The following is a 22,738-nucleotide window of genomic DNA, read 5'->3' as shown; positions in this document are numbered from 1 at the left end:
ATAACGCAAAGACCAGCGGCCGAACTCTGGTCGAAGCCAGGCCGAGGACAATTTACAAGACTGTGCGTCGAAAACCGATCGACGAGCTGCGATTATCGATTAATAGTTTTCATTTCGATTGTCAATCGGGAGCGTGTATGCGCGCGTGGACGTAATTCCATGATTCTGGTTTTTCATATAATCGGTCTCTTGCTGGTAAAAACAAGCTGTTGTACTTTCTTTAAATTGTCGTCCAGGACACAGTATCTTGGGCGAAAGTCTTTCGAGAAACAACGCGCGGACAGTATTTTTTTTTTTTACCAATCTATTCCTTTACCGTTTCGTTTTCTCTTTCTTGCTGGTCCGTGCACCTGTAAGCTGTACTTATCGACGAATACAGAGGAAAATCCTACGGCATGTACCAAGGGGCTGGTGGTGCTTTATTCTTCAGGAAGGTTGCGAGATCAACGAGTGTGATTAATAAGTAAAACGGACACTAACAAGCATACAAGATTGAAGAAATAAAGATTTTGCTGGAAAGGGGAAAGGATACAGAAACATCGAACGGAGGATCATAAATCACACGTAACAAGCAAAGGATTATCTCACTATTTGGTAAACGCTTCAACTTGTCAATTGGTTGTTACGCTTTTCCAAGTAAAATCTTACTTGAAGGAGGATCGGAGGATACAGACATTGTTAATTACAAACCGAATAAGGAATGGATAATCTTGTTTGTGTTATTTTTGCGATCGTGAAGATTACGTTGCAAGTTTTCATCGCGAGTGATTAGTGGCCTGTTGTTAATCTCTCAATTTCCAGTCATTTCTCGTCCTCGGATGAGATTGAGATTGTAGCGAACGAATCGAGCAAGAAACAATATTATTCGCTTGTTTCGATCTTCGTGTTCAAGTTTGTTTTGTTTGGTGTATTTTTCCTTCTTTGTGTATATTAATAGAAGAGGATCTTTTTGTACGCAACCAGCTAGTTGAACATACAACACAGTGATTATCGGGAGTGTTGTTGGCTCGTGTTCTTAAAATTGGATGCCTTCCTTTGGCCGTTTTTTCTTTTTATCGTCGTATCTCGTTTTATTTATCATATTCCGTTTATTTTCCTTTGAGTTTTCGAGCATGAAAGAGGCTATAATCATTACCACGTGCCTGTTGGGTTTCGTGCTTGCTGGAAGTCCTAGACTGCCGAGAACCTCTGCCGACGAGCGTAATACACGTAATGTCACTAACAATGGAAGCATCGTCACTGGAAATACGATGTCGGCACCTATCCGCAATCCTCAACGAAACAGGTAAGCTGGTGTAAGGTATTACATTATGTCCTAAACTGCTACGCATGTTTGAAAAATCGAAAACATTTGAAAATGTACGTTTAACGCGTTACGCGTACAAATGTAATTGGCAGATATACATATTTCACCGAGATGAATTCTGAAGAGAATCCTGACCGACTCAAGCTTGATAGGTTTGCCTATTAACCTTGAATTTAGTAGGTTGCCTTTCGATCATAAACGTTTCCTAAATATTACATTGCTTCTACTCTCTAAAAGTAACGAGTTTCAGATTTTCTTTACATAAAAACTTTACGTGACACTTTAATTCCACAGTCAGTGGGTATCGGATTCATGAACTTTGTGAATTTTCCAAACATAAACGAATGCACGTATCGAGTTCTTATACACCGAGAGTGTCTGTAACGATGTATAAATTGAAAGATAAGTACATCGAAGCTTGTGATATTTTGTCGAATTGTAAACAGACGTTTGCGTTGGTAGGTGTGTACGCTGATTCCTATACACGTAGAGAAATTTTAACTAGTTTTGTCGGTTGGGTCTTGTCTTTCATTTTCGTACATTTTGGAAAAAATCTAATTTTGGTAACATTCTCGATCGATAATCGATATTAACTGTAACGAAAACGCCACAAATCCTGTCCTATCACATTTTAATCGCAAGAAATCGAAGCAAGAATTTCCGCTATTGTATCGAACAGGTTTGTACTCTCCTTTTTCTCGCTTTCTCTTTTCATCCTCTCGATTCGTGCGGTGTATAGCAGTGTACACCTACAATATACCACTATAAATCCTCCTGTCGTGTCGTGTTTGTCTTGCGTTGTACTGTCGCACCGTTCGCTTGCGTTACTTCTCCGTTTATGTAACTTGATAAAACAACGCGAAAAGTTTGTTTTCTTCAAATCGTAACGAACCTTCTACAGACACCGTTTAATACGCTACAATAGAGAAAGAGAACACTTTTATCGCTCGTGTAACAAACTGTTACGAATTTTGCTAATGGTCCATGTGCCATTTGCTTTCGTCTTATTCGGTTCAACACTCGTTTGCTGTACTTGGTTTTTTCTAACAATGTCCTAGTAGTAATAAGGCACATATGGTATATGTACTGCTGAACAAAAGTATACCAATTTTCTATTCGTTCTAGTTATAACGATTGATTTGTTCTGTTACTAGGAAACGTAATGCTACAAAATCAAACTTTATATTATTTCCGTAAATAATTAACTATTGTGCACTTTATGGTAAATGTTATTTACCCTTTGGTCAAAGTAATATGGAATAAAGATACGTCTGGTAGGAAATAAAATTAGTATTAAAATTAGTCGAATCTTGACAATATATCAAGTTTCGAATAGCGACGGAACATCCGTCGCTACTGCAACGCGTTGACCAACACGTATTTTTAAACGTTCCAGTCGTTTGAAAGATATCGCGTATCGATACGGTTGGGAAAACGCAACGTTCAGATTTTCGTCTTGAAACGTGCGTGTACCACCAATTGCAAGAAATTTTTCCCCCACGCTGCTAACAAGTTGAGATCTGAATTGAGTTTAAAATGCAACACACTACAGATATGTATAGTGGTGGTTTAAGGTACTACGATATTAAAACTGTAAAATAGTCGGTACGTTCTCCGGATGAATACATCCTAATGAAAATTTATGGGAAATACTCGTTTCGTATTTTGAAAAAGCGGCAATTTCAAGCGGGGTGTGCAAGTTTTAGAAAGTTGTTAATAAAAGGAAGGTCTTAATAATACGATGGAAATGGAAATTTTCCAAGTAATTAATCGTGCCGGAGCAGTAACTGACTATTAAAAACTGTTTTAGTTTTAGTTGCTAAATCTATTATTTTTCATAAGCGATTACATGTATTTGTCTCTACGATACGAGCATAGGCAAGACCAAGATACGTACTATAAATCGAAGGAAACTTTAATATGTAAGTTTCGAAATAAAACGCCTTCGGTAAAACACTGCCAATGTAGAAAAGTAGTATGCGTTTAAACCAGACAACCGTGTCGTAATTATTGAAAAAATCTATTCCACAAGGATCGTGTTACGATCCTGAATGTGTCAACATTTACCAAGCGTTTATTCAATGTGTTTAAATCAATGAATTGAAATTAGTATCTATGATAGTTTGAAAAATCATGAATCTGTTGAATTTAGGAACAAGCAGAAGCATTTCGTTTCCCTTCGCTACGTTTTAATGTTCATTAAATTCCAGTTACGAGAATAATTTGTTTCTGCTTTCTCTCCCTCTCCCTCGCCCTTTCCTTCTCCGACTTGCAATCCCACTCCATCGTCAACCCACCCCCACCCATTCACCTTTTCATTCTTTCTCACGTATACGTACGTTACAAAAATGAAAGGGTTCGCAACTTTTTCCTTTCACCTTATTACCCACTCTACATGTAGATTATTTTAGATCTCGTGCTTTTTCATAGAATTATACTCGCATACGTATATGTATAATACGCATAGTTGTACGTGCTATCATGAATCAGGGTACGCATCTCGAACATTGCCAGTTGCTGTTTCTGAAATCACTAGGGTAATAAAAATATTAGTTTTTTCCCATTGTACGATTTACCGGAAGGCTTACGCTTACGCTTACGCTTACGCTTACGCTTACGCTTACGCTTACATTTACATTTACATCCCGAATTCTGTATTCTGAAAATGTTATTTATTATGCGCATGTTTAAATATTCCGATTTATGACAAATGCTAATAAAAGAAATGAATAACTTTGATTTTAAATGAAAAAACTCGATTACACGTTGTATACATATACATATTGATAGACAGGAACGGTAAATCGATAGGTGCCCTCTTTCGATCGGTACACATTCCTTAACGATATTGCGAGAAGGACACAAAGGGAACGGAAAGAGAACGATCGGATCACAAGGATAGAATGACGCCAGTGGGGCACTAGTTGTTTCGTTGCGTAACAATTCCCCGAGCTCCAGTTATGACAATACGATTGCACAAGTTTTACTAGATTCCTCGGAAGGAAGGAACGACTCTGTTGATCTCAGCTTATACATATGTATACAAACACCTTACGTGTCTAAAGAATCTCCAAAGTATATGCCAAACAATTACACGGAATCAACGCGAACAACTTTACCGATTATGGCTTATAAATATACTATTTGCAGATTTACTATAGTTTCTTGTGATCAGGTTATTACAGGATCCTATGTTATAATATAATAATATTTTTCTATGCAACGTTGATCTGCGATCGCCTTTAGACTCGCTCCGTTATAACTATCACTTTCGCCTTACAATCCGTTGGTTCTTTTACAAACATTCTTATAGGTATTTCCGGCCGCGGAATGTTGTCGTCCGTTCTATGCCGCAAAACATTTCGCTTCCACATTTCCACTCTCAGTTCCTACTTTTTATCCTTTCGATACCTGAGACACTTCTTCGACGAGAATAATTTTCATAATATATTTTTCTACTTTCACCGTACGATCACTAAACGATCACTGTTAATGCATTATAAGGAATCGCACAGAGAGTAAACTATTTTTTACACGTAAATGGCGCTTATTTGCACTTTTTCACCCATTTAATGTTTTTTCGACAAGTAATCCATCATGCTAATGATGATAATAATGATGATAATAATAATAATAATAATAATAATAATAATAATAATAATAATAATAATAATAATAATAATAATAATAATGATGATGATGATGAAAACAGTAATAGTAACAATCATCCCGATAACACATTGTACATAAACAAGAATAAGGGCAAATTAAGGAACTCGAACCATGTTGCAAATGGCCAACAGTAAGCGAATCGTAATTGGGTTAACATTACGTAAGCGTATGTAAAACTCGATTTTCATCGATGCATCGGCAATCCTTCGAGATTTCTGATAACGTCGTTATTCGTTCCTTGACTCTTTTACCGGAAGAAAAAGAAAATATTTAATGAAAAATTCAAGATAACTGATGTTCGGTCAACTCTGAGAAAAATTTTAATGGGAGATTCTAAAGGCAAAAATAAAACGAAAATCAAGAATATCAATTTCTTGATTCAGGCTTCATGATAAAGTAATTGAAAATTTAAATTAAAATATTTCAAATCGTTCTGAAAGAATTATTTTTTATTGCGAGGGTCAATTACAATAATTTTTTATGAATATGCGTACTCCCGAAATCCTAAGTACTTTCGAGGAAAAAATTCTTTTCCGACACGATTCTTATCTAGCAATGTCTGTACTAGTATCAGCAGCAATAGAGAACTCTAAAGGATTACATTCACGATACATATACGCATGAAATTTGAAATATTTGCACGTTTAACGGCCATTAATCAGTTAGGACGCTTTCTTCCAGCGTCGATGCTCGTTCTAATAACTCGTTGATAACCATAACGTCACGCAGCGATACTCGCAAGTATAATCATGATTATTTTACGGTATAATATACATATACTTTCAACGGTACAATGTATTAAATGTTAAGCGTGTTTTATATCTTGGTTAATAAGATTGGAAAGGATCGTGGTAAGTATGAGAGTACGACTGCTGACCTGCCTGCGAAACGATTGCGTAAAATTCAAGGCACGCTTACAGCTTACATCGTAACAGGAGAAAGGATACATCTATTTAAGCTGCCATAGATCAAGCTCTATTTTAAAGGCAGTACCAATTATGGAAAATATATTTTCTTCTATTTTAGAAACGAGAACTAGTCGATTAGCGATAAAGGAAAGTACATATTTCATCACCGTACCTAGTCAAAATTGAAATTCGTCTTTATATTCGCGTTCAAATTACGTTAAATAAATAAATAATAATGTATTTACTATGGTTTTGTTTGAAATAATATTTTCAGAGAACAGTACCTCTTCAATGTTTTCGAGGTAATAGTTTCGACTCTGGAATCAAAATTGCAGCGAATCGAAAATCTAGACAAAGCGGTGGAACATCTGATGAGAAGAGTAGAAGCTTTGGATTCGCGCGTCAACGATAACATCGACAAGACCGATGCAGTAATTACCAAGCTTCGAACGTTGGATTTGAAGCTTTTTAATTCGCCAGCAATGTTTTTGCCAACCGAACGTGTCGCCTATTCAACAAAACTACCCAATGATAAAAACAACAGTGAAATCGGAGGCGGTATGTACGCAAGCATTAGTTTTCGTTTTCGTTTCCGTTTCTGTAGCCTATGGGAATCAATCATTTGAAATATTACACCCGTGGATAAGAAATCTGTTGTCCGGTGAGAGTAGATTCTGAAAAGATCTAGAGATTCTGCTTCTGCCGTTTAGAGTTTTGTAAATATATATACATAGTAACTTGTAACTTGTAACACAGTCATTGTTTGCTCGAAGATTGAAAATAGAGAGCGTAAATGTCGAATTTTACTTTTGCAAGTGGTTCAACTGAAACGGGCCGTTCTAAAAGGACAGCAAATGGAATAGAAGATCGTGACTTGTGTGTACATGTCGTATACATAAATTAAGTTAAAAAGTAGCCGTTAGCTGTATCCAGCTGTTTTTAGTTTATATTGATGGTTGTTATACACCAATAGGCCGATACGAAGATGATTCGGTTTCGTTAATCTCGTGCTAAAATTCTACCTTTAAGCGTGAAATTTCTGTACATGGATACGGTACACACACGTACACATATACTGCATGCATACGCAAGTACTTGTACAGTTTTACTCTCTTGTTATACGTACATATTATCTAGATTTTCTTCCATTTGCTTATTTAATCGCTTACGTTTACATCGATTTGCATTTATTAGAGAAAACAGCTTCGACGATTCAAACGATTCATGACGATCGAAGGGATCCATCGTCCGAGAGCCTTGGTGATAAATTATTGTCGCTCGATCAAAAGGTTTCCGATATAGACCACAAATTGGTCGATCTCAAGAATCAATTGGACAATAACTTTTTACAAAACGATGACATAAATGCCGAAGCAAGTGAAAAAAAACCAGTCAGCATGAGTGTAATCGAAATCACAAAAGCGATGAGCAACGAAGTAATGAATCACATTACGATCGAGATTGAAAATCTAAGACAGACTACGGGTAACATGGACAGAAAGTTGCAGTTTCATATGAATTTGGTCTCGGATCATTTGGAGTCGGTTTACAATATGATGACGGATGTGCACGATGCGATTCTTGTAAGAGGCCACGGAAACAAGAACGTAAACGCAAACGCAAACGCAAACGCAAACGCAAACGCAAACGCAAACGCAAACGTAAACGCAAACGATCAACGAATTATCAACGTTACTACGACCACGGAAATACCGTCGAAACAAAATAAGATCGACCGACTTGTTGAACAGATGTATCCTATGTTGACTGTTTCCGAAAAGATGGACGAAGTTTGGAACATTGTGGTGAGTCGATATGTATTTCGATCAAGTATCGCTTCATTTCATTTTGATATTTTCCACTTTGATTTCAATAAGAATCGTGATTAATCCCTACGATTTCTTGTTGTTTATTGCTACATTAATAACTTTTCGCCTAAAAAAGAAACGGAACGTTCCTCGAGAAATAATATGTTTTTCTATTAAACTCTGCAACTATTCCAACGAATATCTTATGCCGTACCAGATTAAAAAAAAAAGAAATTACAATAGATTGAAACTTGGTCTCTCTTTCTTCGATAATATTTATTATTATATTGTAATCGTTCGAATAGGTTGGCACGAAAAGTTCCGTGGACGATCTTTTGCCAAAATCGGAGGAATTACTAACGCAAACGCAAAGGCAGGAAAGAGCGATAAGCGAAATTCACGCGGATTTAAGATCAAAGACAAATCTGATTATCGAAAACTTGGAAGGAGTCGAGAATAGGTTGAGGAAGCAAGAGGACGATGTTGCTACACTTGCCCAGCGTCCAATACCGGCGGAACTATTACTCGATCCCACGATCGATCGGCTCGTCGAATATGATTCGAGTAGGTCAGTTCCCTTGAATTATTTTTTCATCTCACTCGTTTCTAGATACACAACTCGAACGATTATTTCATTCCTCCCGTTTATAAAAATTAGGTGCACTCTATAGATTGTAAATAGATACCTACATACGTACAGCTTAAATTTCTTCTCCGAATATACGAATTTCCAAGTGTCGATAATAACCTCGAATCGATTCGCAAAATTCAAAGGGCTTCGCGACCCCACTCTCCAACCTCTCCATCCCACCCCGAGTTCTCAAGTTTTTTAGCTACGCGAGATTTCTAAAGATAATAAATATAGATTCGTGAGAAGAGACTTTAAACGATTTACTTCTTTTTAGATATGTTGGATTATCCGAAGATCTTACGACCGAAACCACCGTTTCAACAATGGCGCCAACCACCGTCGTTTCATCGGTGTCAATGTCAATGTCTTCTTCGACGTCGTCGAATATCATACCGGTCGCTAATTTAAACAATTCTAATAATATCGATGGTACTAGTAATTTCTCTAATTCGAGCACAACCTCTGGGGCATCACCGTCCTCGAGCACACAAAGATCTTTGGTTAAAAATCGTGGCGTCATATTTCCAAGTGTGAAAAACAAACCCAGTCCAGCGAATTCGACTTTCACCACTGATGCATTTCTCAGTTATAAGGATGTTAAGGTAATTGTTGCTCTAACGAATATCGATACATACCGTTAACGGGGAAAGGAAAATACACGCCAAGAAAACACGTATGTACGACACTTTAAACTCACTCGCGCATCTACATATTCCGTACATATTTTCTCCTACATTTTTCTTCGCGGGAGAAATTCAATAATATTACTTGATTTCTTTTTTCTTATTTTCCTGCTAAAACTCACCCTACCCTATTCGGGACGCTTGTATGTTCACCTACCCCCATTCTCTATATGTATATGATATACATGTACATGGTAATATGTATAGAAACATAGATTATTGGTAGATACTTGTCAAGTATGCAATTTAACGTAGGTAACAAAGTACCATAATACGCCATGCATAGGTATAAATGCACCCATGTGCATTTCGGGAAGGAAGGTTTATGCTTGAAAATTGCTTATGCAACGAAAACGATTACTGTTGTGGACGTTTCATTTAAACGTACGACCTATAGTTGCTCGTAATTGCCGTCTCGAGAACTTTAAACCGCGACGTGAAAGTCGCTATACTGGATTTACTCGTTTACCGTGTTTAAACGGTCAACTCGAATAATCGAATACTACTGCGATGACTCTTATCGTGAACATTAGGTTACGTCGTACCCTGGCACTATTTACTTTTTTCTACCTTCCTATTTCCAAAAATACCCAAGTATGTATCCTACGGTTTCGATACTTTTCGATATTACAAATATTCCCCATCCCTCCCTCTCTTATATGTACATATACACATACATACATACAAGACCCTGTAAAATTTTCGAGACACTTAACAAACGAACTTTAATTATCATTTTAGTAGTATTCGAACAATTTCCAACTGTGGGAGGAAAAGAATCTTAAAGAAAATTTAGCCAATTTCTAGCCAAGGACCATCCTGATGTGCATACAGTATACCTATCGAGTGTTAATATGCACGTGTAATTGTTACAGGGCTATTCGTGTGTCGATTTACTAAACGCGGGCATGAGGGATAGTGGTGTCTATTACCTTCAAATACGCGGTACAACGTACTGGTTCCTAAAAGTTTATTGTGAACAAGACGTCGCCGAAGGAGGTTGGACGGTAAGAATGACATTGAAACGAAAAGTACTTTTTATCATGTCGATACACACACGATTCTTTTCATTGCGTGTCGCGTGTCGCGTGTCGCGTGTCGCGTGTCAACGTCAGCTGCTTCATGTACAGTTATGCGTATGCAATTTTGTTGAAAAATACGGCGTTATTTGTACGCGGCTGTGCATATGTATAGTCACGTTAAAAAGAATCGCAAGTATCGACCAGAATAGAATTTTCATAGCAGCAAAATACGCTCTATACACGACGCGTTTGTTCGTATTTGTCCGAAAAAGAAAACACGATGGAAAAAAAAAGAAAAAAATTACAATTACTTTCTTTAAATATCGACGTGTACGATAAAATAATGTTCGTGCATAGGTTATTCAAAGAAGAGACGACTTTGGGGAGCCAAGAGAAAATTTCAATCGAGACTGGGCAGACTACAAAAATGGGTTCGGCGATCCTGCCAGAGAATTTTGGCTTGGTAACGAAAACATATACATGTTAACGAATAACGAAGACTATATGCTTAGAGTGGAACTCGAAGATTTCGAAGGAAACAAAAAGTAATAAAATAAACACTTTTATAAATAGATAAATATACACCTTTTTGGTATGTCGCTAATGCGATACTGGCGTGCAGTCGCGCTTATAACTACAACATGATACCAATCGATATTTATTTTCTAGATACGCACAGTATTCTCATTTTAAAATTTACTCGGAAGCAGAGTATTATAAATTAGAGATCGATGGTTACGATGGAAATGCTGGTGATTCCTTAAACGATCCTTGGTATGGTTCAAATAATAGTCCTTTCTCAACGTACAACAGGTAAGAATTTTTCTATACGTTCGAATGCTAGAAAAATTTGGTAGCAAACGACCAAAATAATTGTGTGGGAAATTATACGTGTAAACTGATATGTCACAATTTGTTATATAATTTCTCCTACACTGGTTGTTATACCACTGATTGTCAGAAAAAATCTGGCCGTATTAATACAGATGCACAATCATCACTAGCAAAGAGGACGCAATACATATTTGAAAATACACAAACTTTAGTGGAGGGATGTCAACCACTCGACTGGTTTCTCATTATGTATTTTTTTATTTATATAAATGCAGGACGATAGTTTGATACGCGTCTTTCGCGGCCAGCTTTTTCTTCCCTCGGATTTATAGAGATATTATAAAATTTTTAATCGCTAACCTAATCGAGATACACTATGTTCGATTCCGCAGGGATAATGATAGATCGTCGTTGAATTGTGCTTCCATGCTCAAGGGTGGATGGTGGTGGAAATCATGCGGACGCGGATTGAATGGTCTTTACTTGAACGATCCTCAAGACTTGACCGCTCGGCAAGGTATATTCGCATCTTTTTATCCTCTGACTGTGCCCAATTTTTCAACTACTCGAAAGTAAAATAAGAAAAAAATAATAGTCGTACATTATCCTGAGAAGAAAATAAATCGCAAATATCCGCTGAATCGCGTTATATTGTCTCTTTATACAATGTATTATCGCCGCCACCGCCTGGTGAACTTTTCCTTTTCTTTTCTGTTCGAAGGTATCGTATGGTTCCGTTGGAGGGGTTGGGATTATACGTTAAAACGAGCTACGATGATGATTAAACCAAAAGGACCGACAACACCAATATAGGTTATTCAAATTTCCTAGAAGAAGCAAATATACTAGAGAAGATTCTATAAATTACGTTATGCGTTGCGTTTCGTACAGATGGTGCAATTCTCCGTAACGACCAAATATACATATACAAAACTTTGGAAGCGCCAAACAATTTCTTTTTAGAGAATACACGTTCCCTTCGTTCTTCCTAAACGCGATTTTGTTTGGAATTCCAACGTTGATAAATATTTATTTTTCTCGAAAGACTTACCGATGGTAACTTTGCCAGATTTAATTTTACAAACTAATTAAATCTGGTTATTAAATGTAATTAATGTCGATCGTTGAAACATTTAAAAACGAGGTAGAAACCGACGAACGAATAGGTTGGCCTCCGCATCAGACGACAAGTTATTTTACTCGTAAATGGAACATTATGTTTACGTTAAACGCGTAACCATAATCGTTTATATGTTCTTTCGATACGTACGAAACATTAACTCGCTCATGATACCTCAGAATCTTTAAAAAGAAACGACGACATGGATGGATGAATGGATGGATGGATGACCATGTACAGGATGTATAAAAATAATATTACATCATTATTATAGTTGGATTCTGGGATAAGTCAACAGCCAAAGTAACCTTCGCTTACAAACGTCAAGATCAAACCCATTTTTTATGCCCCATGCCTTTTATTATAGGCGCGGAGCGTAAGGCTGTCTGCTTTGGGTCAGCATTTTCTTGGGCCTAGCAATTTCAGTTTATCGCAACGAACAAAGAGTTTTACTTGCTTTTGTTGGAAACAACAGACAATAAAAAGATATATTTTCTTCACTGGACAGAGTAATTCAAAGAATAACTTGGACATTTCAAACAAGTTTTTCCAAGCTAAAACTGATTAAAAATTATTCAAGATCTATTATGGTTACTGTCAGATAAAATGACAATTGTTTTAATCAAGGTTAATTTTGCACACTGCTTCTTGAATAATTCTCCACCGATACACCGAGGTGTAGAATCCAACTCTAATAGGTACGATATATGTACAACTTTTATACAACCACCCTCTTCCAAAATTATCAATATTGTTATTGTTAATATTAGTATGTCAGGAGGCCATAGGATTATCGAGAGTTCTATTCGAAATACGAACTTGATCATAGTCGTAGGTTTGTATTTAACAAAAATGCATGTCAAGTGCAAAACGATTAGTATTGTAAATAAATGTTTAAACAGTATCGTTGCAACCTGTAAAGAGTATTTTTACATATTAAACAAAATTCATCTTTAGCAATATCAATTGTACTTTATCATTTCCAACATGGAGAAATTTGCACACATACATATACATATGTATACATACAAATATGTACCTGTATTACATTATCGCTCAAAAACATCCAATTGCTTGTTAGATTGTGCATAATTTTGTGATTTTTATAAAAGCAAAAATTTTTAATAAATATATACATGTTAATTAAAAGCAAATTTAATTTCTACCGGATATTAAATTGGATACTTTTCAGCGATAATATACGTATTGTTTATTTAACTTTAAAATTACATGTTAACCAATTCATAGTAAATTGCACGCGTTTCAGGTAAATGTTTAACACACACTATGGAGTCGTAAAATAATTCATCATAAATAGTCATACGTCAATAGTTAAAAGTGGAAATGAACAAGTAGGAAATGAAATTGCAGGAATTCTTTTCTATTTTAACGGAATTAAAGCTGTATAATCCAGAGTTGGGCATTAATCAATCGATCAATCAATTTCATTCGAGTAATCAATCGATTAACGGATGCGATTGAAAATTTAGTCGTCAGAAGTGACTCGTGATTAATAGTAGTCGAGTAATGGAATTAATAGCTCGTTACTTTTTCAATTTCAACATAAAATATACATATGTATAACGTCGTACCTTATCATTCGAGAAACTGCCAACACGTCAAGAAATTGCTGATCGTAGCAATTTTCAGGTTACAAATGACGACACCAGACCAGACACCGTTCCTTCAGCGACGACATCGCCAATTACCGCGATAAGTGGTGGTGGAAGGCACAATGTTTTCGATACTCGATGTTTTTCCGACGGAAACCTTAAGCCTCGAGTTTCGAATAATATGTATGTACTGTTGATACTTGCGCTCGAGGATCTCATCACGTAGAAATTACGACTGCAAGAGATTCAAGATCAAAATTTAATTACCAAATCATTTCTTATCGTCCCCTTGTCACTATACGAGGCATCCGTTTCTCGATATACGATACGTATGTACATATGCATCGCTGTGCTGATTCGAACCTTTCGTCTTACGACATAGTCTGACTGACCGGCTTCGACAAATTCCAGCAAGTTTATTTTCTGTTCGAGTGTTCCCCCGGAATTACCATCCTTGAGTGCATCGACAGCGACACTAGTAACGACGAACTTCCTTAGCGTCTAAAAGAGACACGACGATCTACCGTAAGAGCCATGTTACGTGGCTCGGTACTTTGCACCACTCCGGGAAATGGAGAAAAAAGGCGAGTGTGAGCCTTTCCTTCTTCATCTTGAACAGCTCAAGTCCGTTCTCCGGTCAATGGCATACAATTTCGACTCTCGACTGCCCAGGCATTTTTATTATTCCTATGAATGAGCATTATTTCCTCATGTGCATCTAAGGGTCGTTGGTATTGGGTTGTATACATATACGTATTTGTTCCGTTGGTGGAAATTTAGGTGGGTTATTTCTTGAAAACTCCAAGGATGACAAGATTCCTGGGAAGGACAACTTCTCGTCAATAACGTACGAGTGTGCTTCGTCAAGGCTTCGGAGAATACCACCAGAGAACACACTAAGGAACATCTTCTATTCTCTTAATCGGCAGGGTTTCGACTCACAAGTACGATAATCGTTGCGGAGCTCAATTACAAACATTTTTGGCCAATAGACATATCCTCGAAATCCTAACCATTTTCGAGAAAAAAATAGTCAACAAAAAAGTTGTTGGAAATGTCACTCTAAAACGTCGTAACTTCTGAACGGAACTACGTGTATTTTGGCGAAGAATATGTAGAAATTCTAACAATATTGAAAAAGTTGTAAAGTGAGAAAAACCCCATAAAAATGGTCCAATTTTCAAACAGCCAGAACTCCTACGATAATTAATGGATTTCTCGAAGTGTAGTGTCACCGCTCCGTTAAACGTTAAGGAAATTCGTCGTTACTAGTGTCGCCGTCGATGCACTCAATTATACCAAATCTGGCCCACACTGACGACCATCATTCGTCTCCTATTACCGAAAATACGAGATCAGTGACATGAAAGAAACAGAAACGTTCTCAGTGACTGTGAATATTTGTAAGTTTGTGTAATATTTGTACAAAAAGAATTTTAGTAAGTATTTAAAAACAGAACACGCATTCGATTTCGATAATTTGTAAATATAGTATAGAAATTCGACAATTTCAACATTTCTTTTGGTTCTCATAATATTTCAAAGAACTTTAGTTAAATTTAGGTTACAAGTACACTTTATTACTGCATAGGTGGTCGTCTAACGGCAATGACATTTTTCCATAATCCATTCTAATTCATCGATGATACATAATCATGTTTAGTCTTAATTGCCGCATATTCGTCTCCTTGGAAAATTTAGGTGTATTTTCGATAATATTTACTTGTATTTATAAAGAATGCTCCATTTAAATGGATAAGTAAGCAAAAATAAAACATTGTATATAAAATTGTAAAGAAATTACCTTTCGAGATACCTTTCGAGATACCTTTCGTATCTGGGCAAAGTTCGTCAACTGCAACGGTGGCTTTACTTGTTTCTATTGATCGACGCCTGTGCAGTGGCGATATCGTCCTGAGCATTAACCATAGCCCAGAGGAAGCAATCATCGGTCGATCTTCTGTCGTTTTCTATCGTTTCGTATAATTCCAAATTTCAAACTAGTCTCGTTCACGTTTATGTGATCTGCAGTGCTTACTCTTCGTTTTTAGTGGATTAAACGGGAAAATTATAAAGAAACAGTGGAAGGGGAAAAGAAAAGGAAGAACGGTCGTTAAAACACTTTTGAAGATAAAACGGCAACAGCATTTCAAGCAAGAATATCTTCGATCAATGTATCGAATCTACTGAACCACAGTAAGACTTCTCATTAAGCAATGAATGAATATTCTAGGATAGGACATTTATTTTTCCTACCAATGATTATTGTAGAATAATTTTTAATTACATACAAACTACATACTTATACATACAGTTTAATTACACGAATTAGTGACGTCGCGTCGTTTAAAATAAATTTTATTTTATGTCGTATCTACCAAGTTATACCAAATGTTATATTATTTTCCATTAAATGTTTTATATTCAGTTAATAATACAAACTTATTACCTAAACTATCTACTTTCCATATAAGGACATACTTTTCCATGAATGAAACATTATAAATAATTATCAGTTGAAATCGTAGAATAATTGATACTGTTTTTGGTAAAATGAAAGCACGATAATCGTAAAGATTTTCTCAAAAGTAAATTTCTACACGTACTATTTGTTACTAGAAGTGCACACATGTACACACAAAAGGTTAATTATACTTTTAAAACTAATAGTATACATTTTCTAGTTACAATAAAAGTATTCAGGAAAAATGAAACATATGCTTAGAAAATGTCTATTTAATGCTCGTATTTATTAATATCGGATATCATAATTTCAATATCATCTAACATAACCTCAAAAGTAAAGTGAAAAATGTCTGAATTTGAATTAAGTTTCATATATATTTCAAATAAATTTAAGAAGAGGAATTTTTAATAAAATAGTAAATATCATGAAATATAGTATGTTCGTTAGCATGTCATCGTGCGAGAAAACGTAGAAAAGTCCGTAACTAGCTTTTAATCTTACAAGATTTTATTTTTGTGATCGAATTGTTAAACTTGACGTGCGATGTCGTCGTGGATACGTATTTTTTGTACGTGTGTGCATAAATGTACGATCGCGCTATTTGGTCCACTCAGCTGATCGAACATCATACGAGAAAACAATCTTATCTTAGATTCTCTTGTCAGTGGATCGATTGAAATTTCTTTTTATATGACGTGAGATGGTGGTAAAGAGAAATTACAAAACACTTTTTATTAATTTGTTTTTCACCAAAATTTTCAACGTCACCTTCAGTTTTTTTTTTTTTTTTTTTTTTTTTTTTTTTTTATATATAAATAAACCTATAATTTCTTTACGTATATCTTTTAGCAGATGTTAAAGCAAATGCGATAAGCAACGTAATAAACATTTTTTCCCCGAATTTGAACCAAAGAAACGGTAATAAAATGTATTTTTAGTTGAGGGAACGTGTATTTTGTATATCATTAATGAAAAATATTTCGCACGATATGCTATTGTATACATTCTCAAAAGTTGTTCTTGTTAAACTACATAATATTAGTCATTGGTGATATCTTTGATCTTTATCACAGTGTTTGTAAACATTTGTTTCCGGAAAAAAAAAGAAATGAAAAATTCGACTGCTTATAGAGAAAACGTATGCATGCTCGTAAAAGCGATTACTCGCTTATGCTGGAATTCATGAATGTTCCCAAGACATCAACTAAATTTTCTTAGCTTTTTTCACAACTAACAGCTTCTTTCAAGTGGCTTTCGAAAAAGGAAATAATTGAAAATTGTCCCGAGTTTACGTGAGATTTGATAGCCAGTGAGTAGTAAATAGGTGATCGTTACCTGGTTAATACGGTTAAGCTCGAATTTCTCCATGAATGTTTGTTGGTCTGGTAGTGGTTCCGTAGTTATTAATTATTCTACACTATTACGCAACTGTATAACAGGATCGTGACAAAGCCGGAACAAACGCGGCACATGTACGTTACGAGGATACTTAGAGGGGTCCTAAAAATTAAAAAAGCTTTAAGAAATTACTTTAAATTGTATTATTTACTTTGGTATGTTTTTAACAAATTTACGATCATTATGTTCTGATGACAGCGATACAAAACACATGTATTCAATACAATATTCAAAAACATTTTATCATGGATGCCAGTAAAACTGCATGTAATATTAACTCTTTATAACTACTCGTTAAATTGTGGAACACGGAATATTTATGAATGATTAGAATGGTTACATTGTAAATATCATCGAAGGTTCAAGCATAAATAAAGCCTCTTTCGACCGAAAAACGAGCGAATTTTCCCCGCAATGCAGCATTTGTAATCTGAAACTGAATTGAATTTCGCATGAAACTCACAGGCCGAGATACATAAAGAATGAAAAAACTGATTGCATACTGCTAATGTTTAAAATCTTCATTTTTGTTTTTTTCTTTTTTCAGGATTTTTTATGATAAACAGTCGAATGTTACAGACACGATGAATTGTGACGGTGAACAATGAATATCTACGAAAAATGATCCTAACCTAACCCCACAATAACAAGGACATACTCGAAATTAAAAGAAAATTTATAATGCGAATCAAAGAGAACATGGAAACCGCCTGTAAATATGAACCACTAGCAGGCATATAAATACGATTACGGATTTCCTACGCAAACTAAATTCAATGGCATTATATAAATAAATAACATATTTCCAAACCAACGTTAATCTAATTAGTAAACGGAAAATGATTTTCAATTATGCAAGAAAATATGTTATTTACTATTTAAAATGCATAATTAAATGCAGTAACTATTCGCAACGTATTCACAAAGGAAAATCGATATCGTCGAAAGCGATTAACACGTATATCTTGTTAAATATTCAGAATTTTACATCGACAACTATGTAGTTACACCTACAGTTTATCTAGAAAACAACATAGGATCAATTTATGTTACACCAGTATCGTTGAAATAAAAATGATTGAGAGCGATGACAACAATGCCGTTAAATTTGTTCAAGTTGATGTGAAAAACTTAACTAGCTAAAGAATCGAACGAGTCGAAAATGTCTGAAAGTGATGGAAAACCAACATCGCCGATACCGCTGATTGCTCATATACAATGCTCTAGTACTTTAACAAATACACATTCTTCAGCATCCCAAGTGACATCGCGAATGTTACGATCACCAAGTCACGAGAGTGTCACAACCGATCTCTCTTTATTTAGTGTCTCCACGATATTAAGCGAACTACGAGGTACGAACAGATTCGTCACTTTCAAGTCGAACAACCATGTACATCTTGCTGACCGTGGCCCGTCACCGAAACCAGACTTTCATCAGATCGAAGCTAACAGGTGTGTGTTATTTTATTAACTTTATCGCTTGTGCGAGTTTTACTGACTGTGACATTCCAAACAAATTATGTACATGTGTGCGTCTATTTTTTATATCTTAAAAAATTATATCGTCAGGATTCCTTAACAGCTGTAGATACAGATAGAGCGTGTAAAAATGTTGAAAAACCTGATAATCAGATGAAAAATTGGCGATTGTTTCGTGTGTATGTTAAGCAGATTGTTAAAAAATATGGTAACGATGAGATTACGGTGCGTCCGAACATCTATTGGAATGGTCGAGTCCCCCCATCAGGTTTAGAGCTGCGAACCGGCTGGGGCGAGGGGAGTGAGGGATAAAGTAGACTCCAAGGCTAATCGGGTATTCCACCACGGGTTCGAACCCGTTTCATATTAGCTTGATAATGAGTAACGATGGTTTTCTACGATACAGAAATTTTTGATCGAGGGAGGGAAAGGTGATCGAGTAAGTGCAAGAGAAGCCTAGAGGGTATATCGTAACGCGTGGAACCTACTTCGTCAGTGGATCAGGAACATAAAAACACTGAAAAAATTTCATATAAATTTGTTTCACCGTGTTCCCAAGTTATAGCCATTTTTATACTCGGGGTAATTTTTAATCCTAAACTGAGCTAGAGCTAAATTACTCTAATAAGCTGATTACATACGATACTTGATAACTTAAATTTTCACTTATTAGCATTTACTTTACTTGCGATATACTTTGACGAAATTATCAACAACAATTTAATGTAAAAGTATAAATTAGAGATTCTTATTTTACGTATACATATACATATAAACATACGTGAAATATATGTATCCAATACACGTTCAAAACCGCAATCTCTTGTATAAACGCGAATAATCTGCGATAATGTAATAAGACATGATTGTGTTCCCTAGTGGAAGATTTACATATCCAATTTATGATAATTTCTTGAGTAATGAATTACATGAGTTATTGGAAGGAATTCAACTACGTGTATGTCGCATGCGATGAATGCATAACAGTCTGCCAGTACAACATTTTAGCAGAGTAACTAGGTGGATAGGATGCATTACCAGGGTTGCTTGAACCCAACATATAAATCCGCTAAATTTTTATTTTTAGGGATACTTAAAAACATTTATTTATTCAACATTCATTTCTAATGTTGACATTTTTTGACAACGTGTACGAGAATGCTGTCAACGAATCAGACAAGTATCTGGAATATTTGAGAGATTAGGATATTTTATGACACGACGATTGATTACGTACTTGCATTCAGGCCGAACGTGTATATTTTAAGTACTTCCTTCCTACAATGGTGAGCAATTGCATATTACTTTAGTAGATAAATGGCTATAACTTGGAAATAAGGACAAATAGGACACACATGTATATGATCTTTAATTGTTTGTATGTCCCCAGTCCAACTCTGAACTGGGTTCTACGTGTTACAAAACTTCCTACGTAAGATGGACATTGAGTTTGGAAGGGATCACACCGAAATGAATGAGACGATGGATTAAATAAAAAGAGAAAGAACGAAAATGAGAGCAAGGACTAGGGCGATTATAATGGAAGAAAGGCTTAGATCGGGGAAGGGTTAGAGAGTGACAATGCGAAGATGCTGGGATAAAATAAAATGGTGAGCGAGCGAAAATGTAATAACGCAAGTTGTATGGAATAGGAGAAGATGCAATATATTCCGAGGCAGAATATACGGGGGAATAAAGACGACGACAACAACAGGACTGGCATGGTACTTGAAAAAGAGAGGGAAGGCAAAAATGATTAGTATGATTATGATGTTTAGATCGAGGACTGGATTAAGGAGAGAAGGAATTTATGTGCAAGAGAGAGATCTCGGAACATATGTGGGATAACGAAGCGATCATGGCTGGGAGAATATTATAAAGATTGTAGGAGAATAGGCTGAAAGAGTAATAAAGACGAGGGATGTTGAGTAGATAAAAAAAATAGAAAAGCATTTAAAGGAGGGAGTACAGTGAGAGCATTGGAAGAGAAGAAGGAGGGGGAGGGGGGGGGGGGGGGTAAAAGGAGTGACTGAGAAGTGGATGGACAAGATTTTTAGTTCCCCGTATATCCTATAAACATATACATAGATATATGTATATGTTTGGATTCTCTATATGTCTGTAAAATTGAATTCAAATTTTAGCTTAATATTTTATGCGGTCTCCTTGTTAGTTTTTTTGGACATTCTTATGAGTAACAATCTTTTCATAATAATAATAATTAGCACTTATAAATAATAATGTTAACAACTACGATATTTTATCGATTAAAAGTGATTTTCATTATTTTTTAGGCCAGCGGATATACCAGAAACTCTTTGGTTCGAAGAAGAAAATGAACTGATTCGAAGTTGTGGCGTACTTTCCTCGGCGCTTGGTCTTCGCAAAAGCTTTAGTACAAGCGATGTATCTCAACTGCCAAGTCCAGATGCATTAGACATAAATGGGCTTCGATCGGCTGTTTCTGCATTAACTCTCGATACTGCCCAAAGAAACACTCTATTTTTGGAGCACAGAAGACTCGATCATGCTTCAAGGTCTTGCAGTACATGGGTTGCTGTTGGTGAACCGGTAGCTATTACGTCGCAGCTTCCTAGTCCTCACGGAGGAAGTGCGCAAGAACAGCAGCGTCAGCAACATTTATCAACGTCTACCTCTCAGTCGGCTTCGCAGCCTTCACCTGCACCGATACTAGCTCCGGTACCTTTCACGGGGGCAGATCTTGTCAGATCTGTAAACAAAAAGGTTCGCCAAAATTATATACGTCGAAGGTAAGTTTACACACATTTATTTATATACCACTATAATATTCCACTGGCAATGTATTCCTAAGTTGAGTGACTATATATTTGGAGTATATCCTGTTAATCGTATTCATGAAAATTTATCTGTAAATCCTACGTTAATTGAATAATTCTAGCGTTCGAATAAACGTTACTACACGATTCTGACCAAGTAACGACTTGCGAAATATTACTTTATATAGTCAGTAAATGTTTATCTTCATATAATGCCCTATACAAGTTTTTACAGAAATTTAAAAATAACTTAAAATCTTCATAATTTACAGACTATTAACAACTTATCGCGCTTTGGAACGGCTTTCACAGAGCGAATTCAATTTAGATCAATTGGAAGCTGCAGCAAGCGCGGCACGGACTACATCTGGAACCTCGTTATTAGTTCCTGGAACAACAACCATTACTGGATCTTCTTTGTTAGGGCGAAAGGACCGAAATCATGCATTGACGATTAAAGACGTGGAAAGAGAACGTGGAAATCAATTGTCTAAATACGAGAGAAATATGATGATTTTTAACTGGCTACATACTCTGGACGATACTACTGCTGTAGACAGCATAAAATAAATTACATCAAATTACGCTTACGATCGACTATGATGGCTAATGCTCCGATACCTAGACACCGGTCCCTTCAGCTATGCTTGATATTCAATTATATGTTATACTTGTAAAAGTTACAAAATTTGTATACTATAAACATTACCTGTCGTATTAAAAAATTTGAGTTTAAATGTTAAATATTTGTTGTATTATAATTAATTATAGTTTTTAATATACAGGGTGAGACAACAATTCTATATACCTGAAAGATTTTCGTTATTTGTAGACATAGGAAAATATATTGTATACACAAGATGTACAGCATAAGGAGACACCCTCCTGTTACGATAGAGTTTAAATTGTTTTAGTAATTAGAAGAGAAACAGACGACTTCTCCGATTTTGATGACCTTGAAATATGTTGTTAATATCACATTATATGGCCGAATAA

At 35.8% G+C, this 22,738-nt stretch overlaps 2 protein-coding genes and 1 long non-coding RNA gene across 6 annotated transcripts; 2 read left to right on the top strand and 1 right to left on the bottom strand.

The window, feature by feature from the left end:
- The first annotated feature begins 995 nt into the window (after positions 1-995).
- LOC143340270 (uncharacterized) lies at positions 996-12,182 on the top strand. Its single transcript, XM_076762026.1, has 10 exons — positions 996-1,285; positions 6,161-6,444; positions 7,081-7,691; positions 8,000-8,262; positions 8,600-8,927; positions 9,884-10,015; positions 10,388-10,575; positions 10,700-10,843; positions 11,257-11,381; positions 11,586-12,182. The coding sequence occupies exons 1-10, from the start codon at positions 1,026-1,028 to the stop codon at positions 11,675-11,677; spliced, it is 2,427 nt and encodes an 808-aa protein (XP_076618141.1). The 5' UTR covers positions 996-1,025; the 3' UTR covers positions 11,678-12,182.
- An 884-nt stretch (positions 12,183-13,066) lies between these two features.
- Positions 13,067-15,538, bottom strand: LOC143340333 (uncharacterized). The gene is made up of 3 exons (XR_013079414.1): positions 15,426-15,538; positions 15,172-15,284; positions 13,067-13,832 (listed from the first exon to the last, which is right to left on the bottom strand). It is a non-coding gene; the product is annotated as an uncharacterized LOC143340333 (long non-coding RNA).
- LOC143340295 (uncharacterized) lies at positions 14,027-22,486 on the top strand. 4 transcript variants are annotated; one of them, XM_076762094.1, is made up of 4 exons: positions 14,027-15,000; positions 18,010-18,917; positions 21,239-21,715; positions 22,015-22,486. In XM_076762094.1, the coding sequence occupies exons 2-4, from the start codon at positions 18,625-18,627 to the stop codon at positions 22,310-22,312; spliced, it is 1,068 nt and encodes a 355-aa protein (XP_076618209.1). In that variant the 5' UTR covers positions 14,027-15,000; positions 18,010-18,624; the 3' UTR covers positions 22,313-22,486. The 4 variants fall into 4 exon arrangements, with proteins under 4 accessions (XP_076618209.1, XP_076618202.1, XP_076618194.1 ...); XM_076762087.1 differs by having other exon boundaries at positions 14,927-15,036; XM_076762079.1 differs by lacking the exon at positions 14,027-15,000 and adding an exon at positions 15,446-15,793.
- The last annotated feature ends 252 nt before the right edge of the window (positions 22,487-22,738 follow it).

Source organism: Colletes latitarsis, chromosome 1 (genome assembly GCF_051014445.1).
Source record: "Colletes latitarsis isolate SP2378_abdomen chromosome 1, iyColLati1, whole genome shotgun sequence".
Lineage (NCBI taxonomy): Eukaryota > Metazoa > Arthropoda > Insecta > Hymenoptera > Colletidae > Colletes > Colletes latitarsis.
Note: the sequence above shows the minus strand (reverse complement) of the source record. Positions and strands in the feature narration are given on the sequence as shown.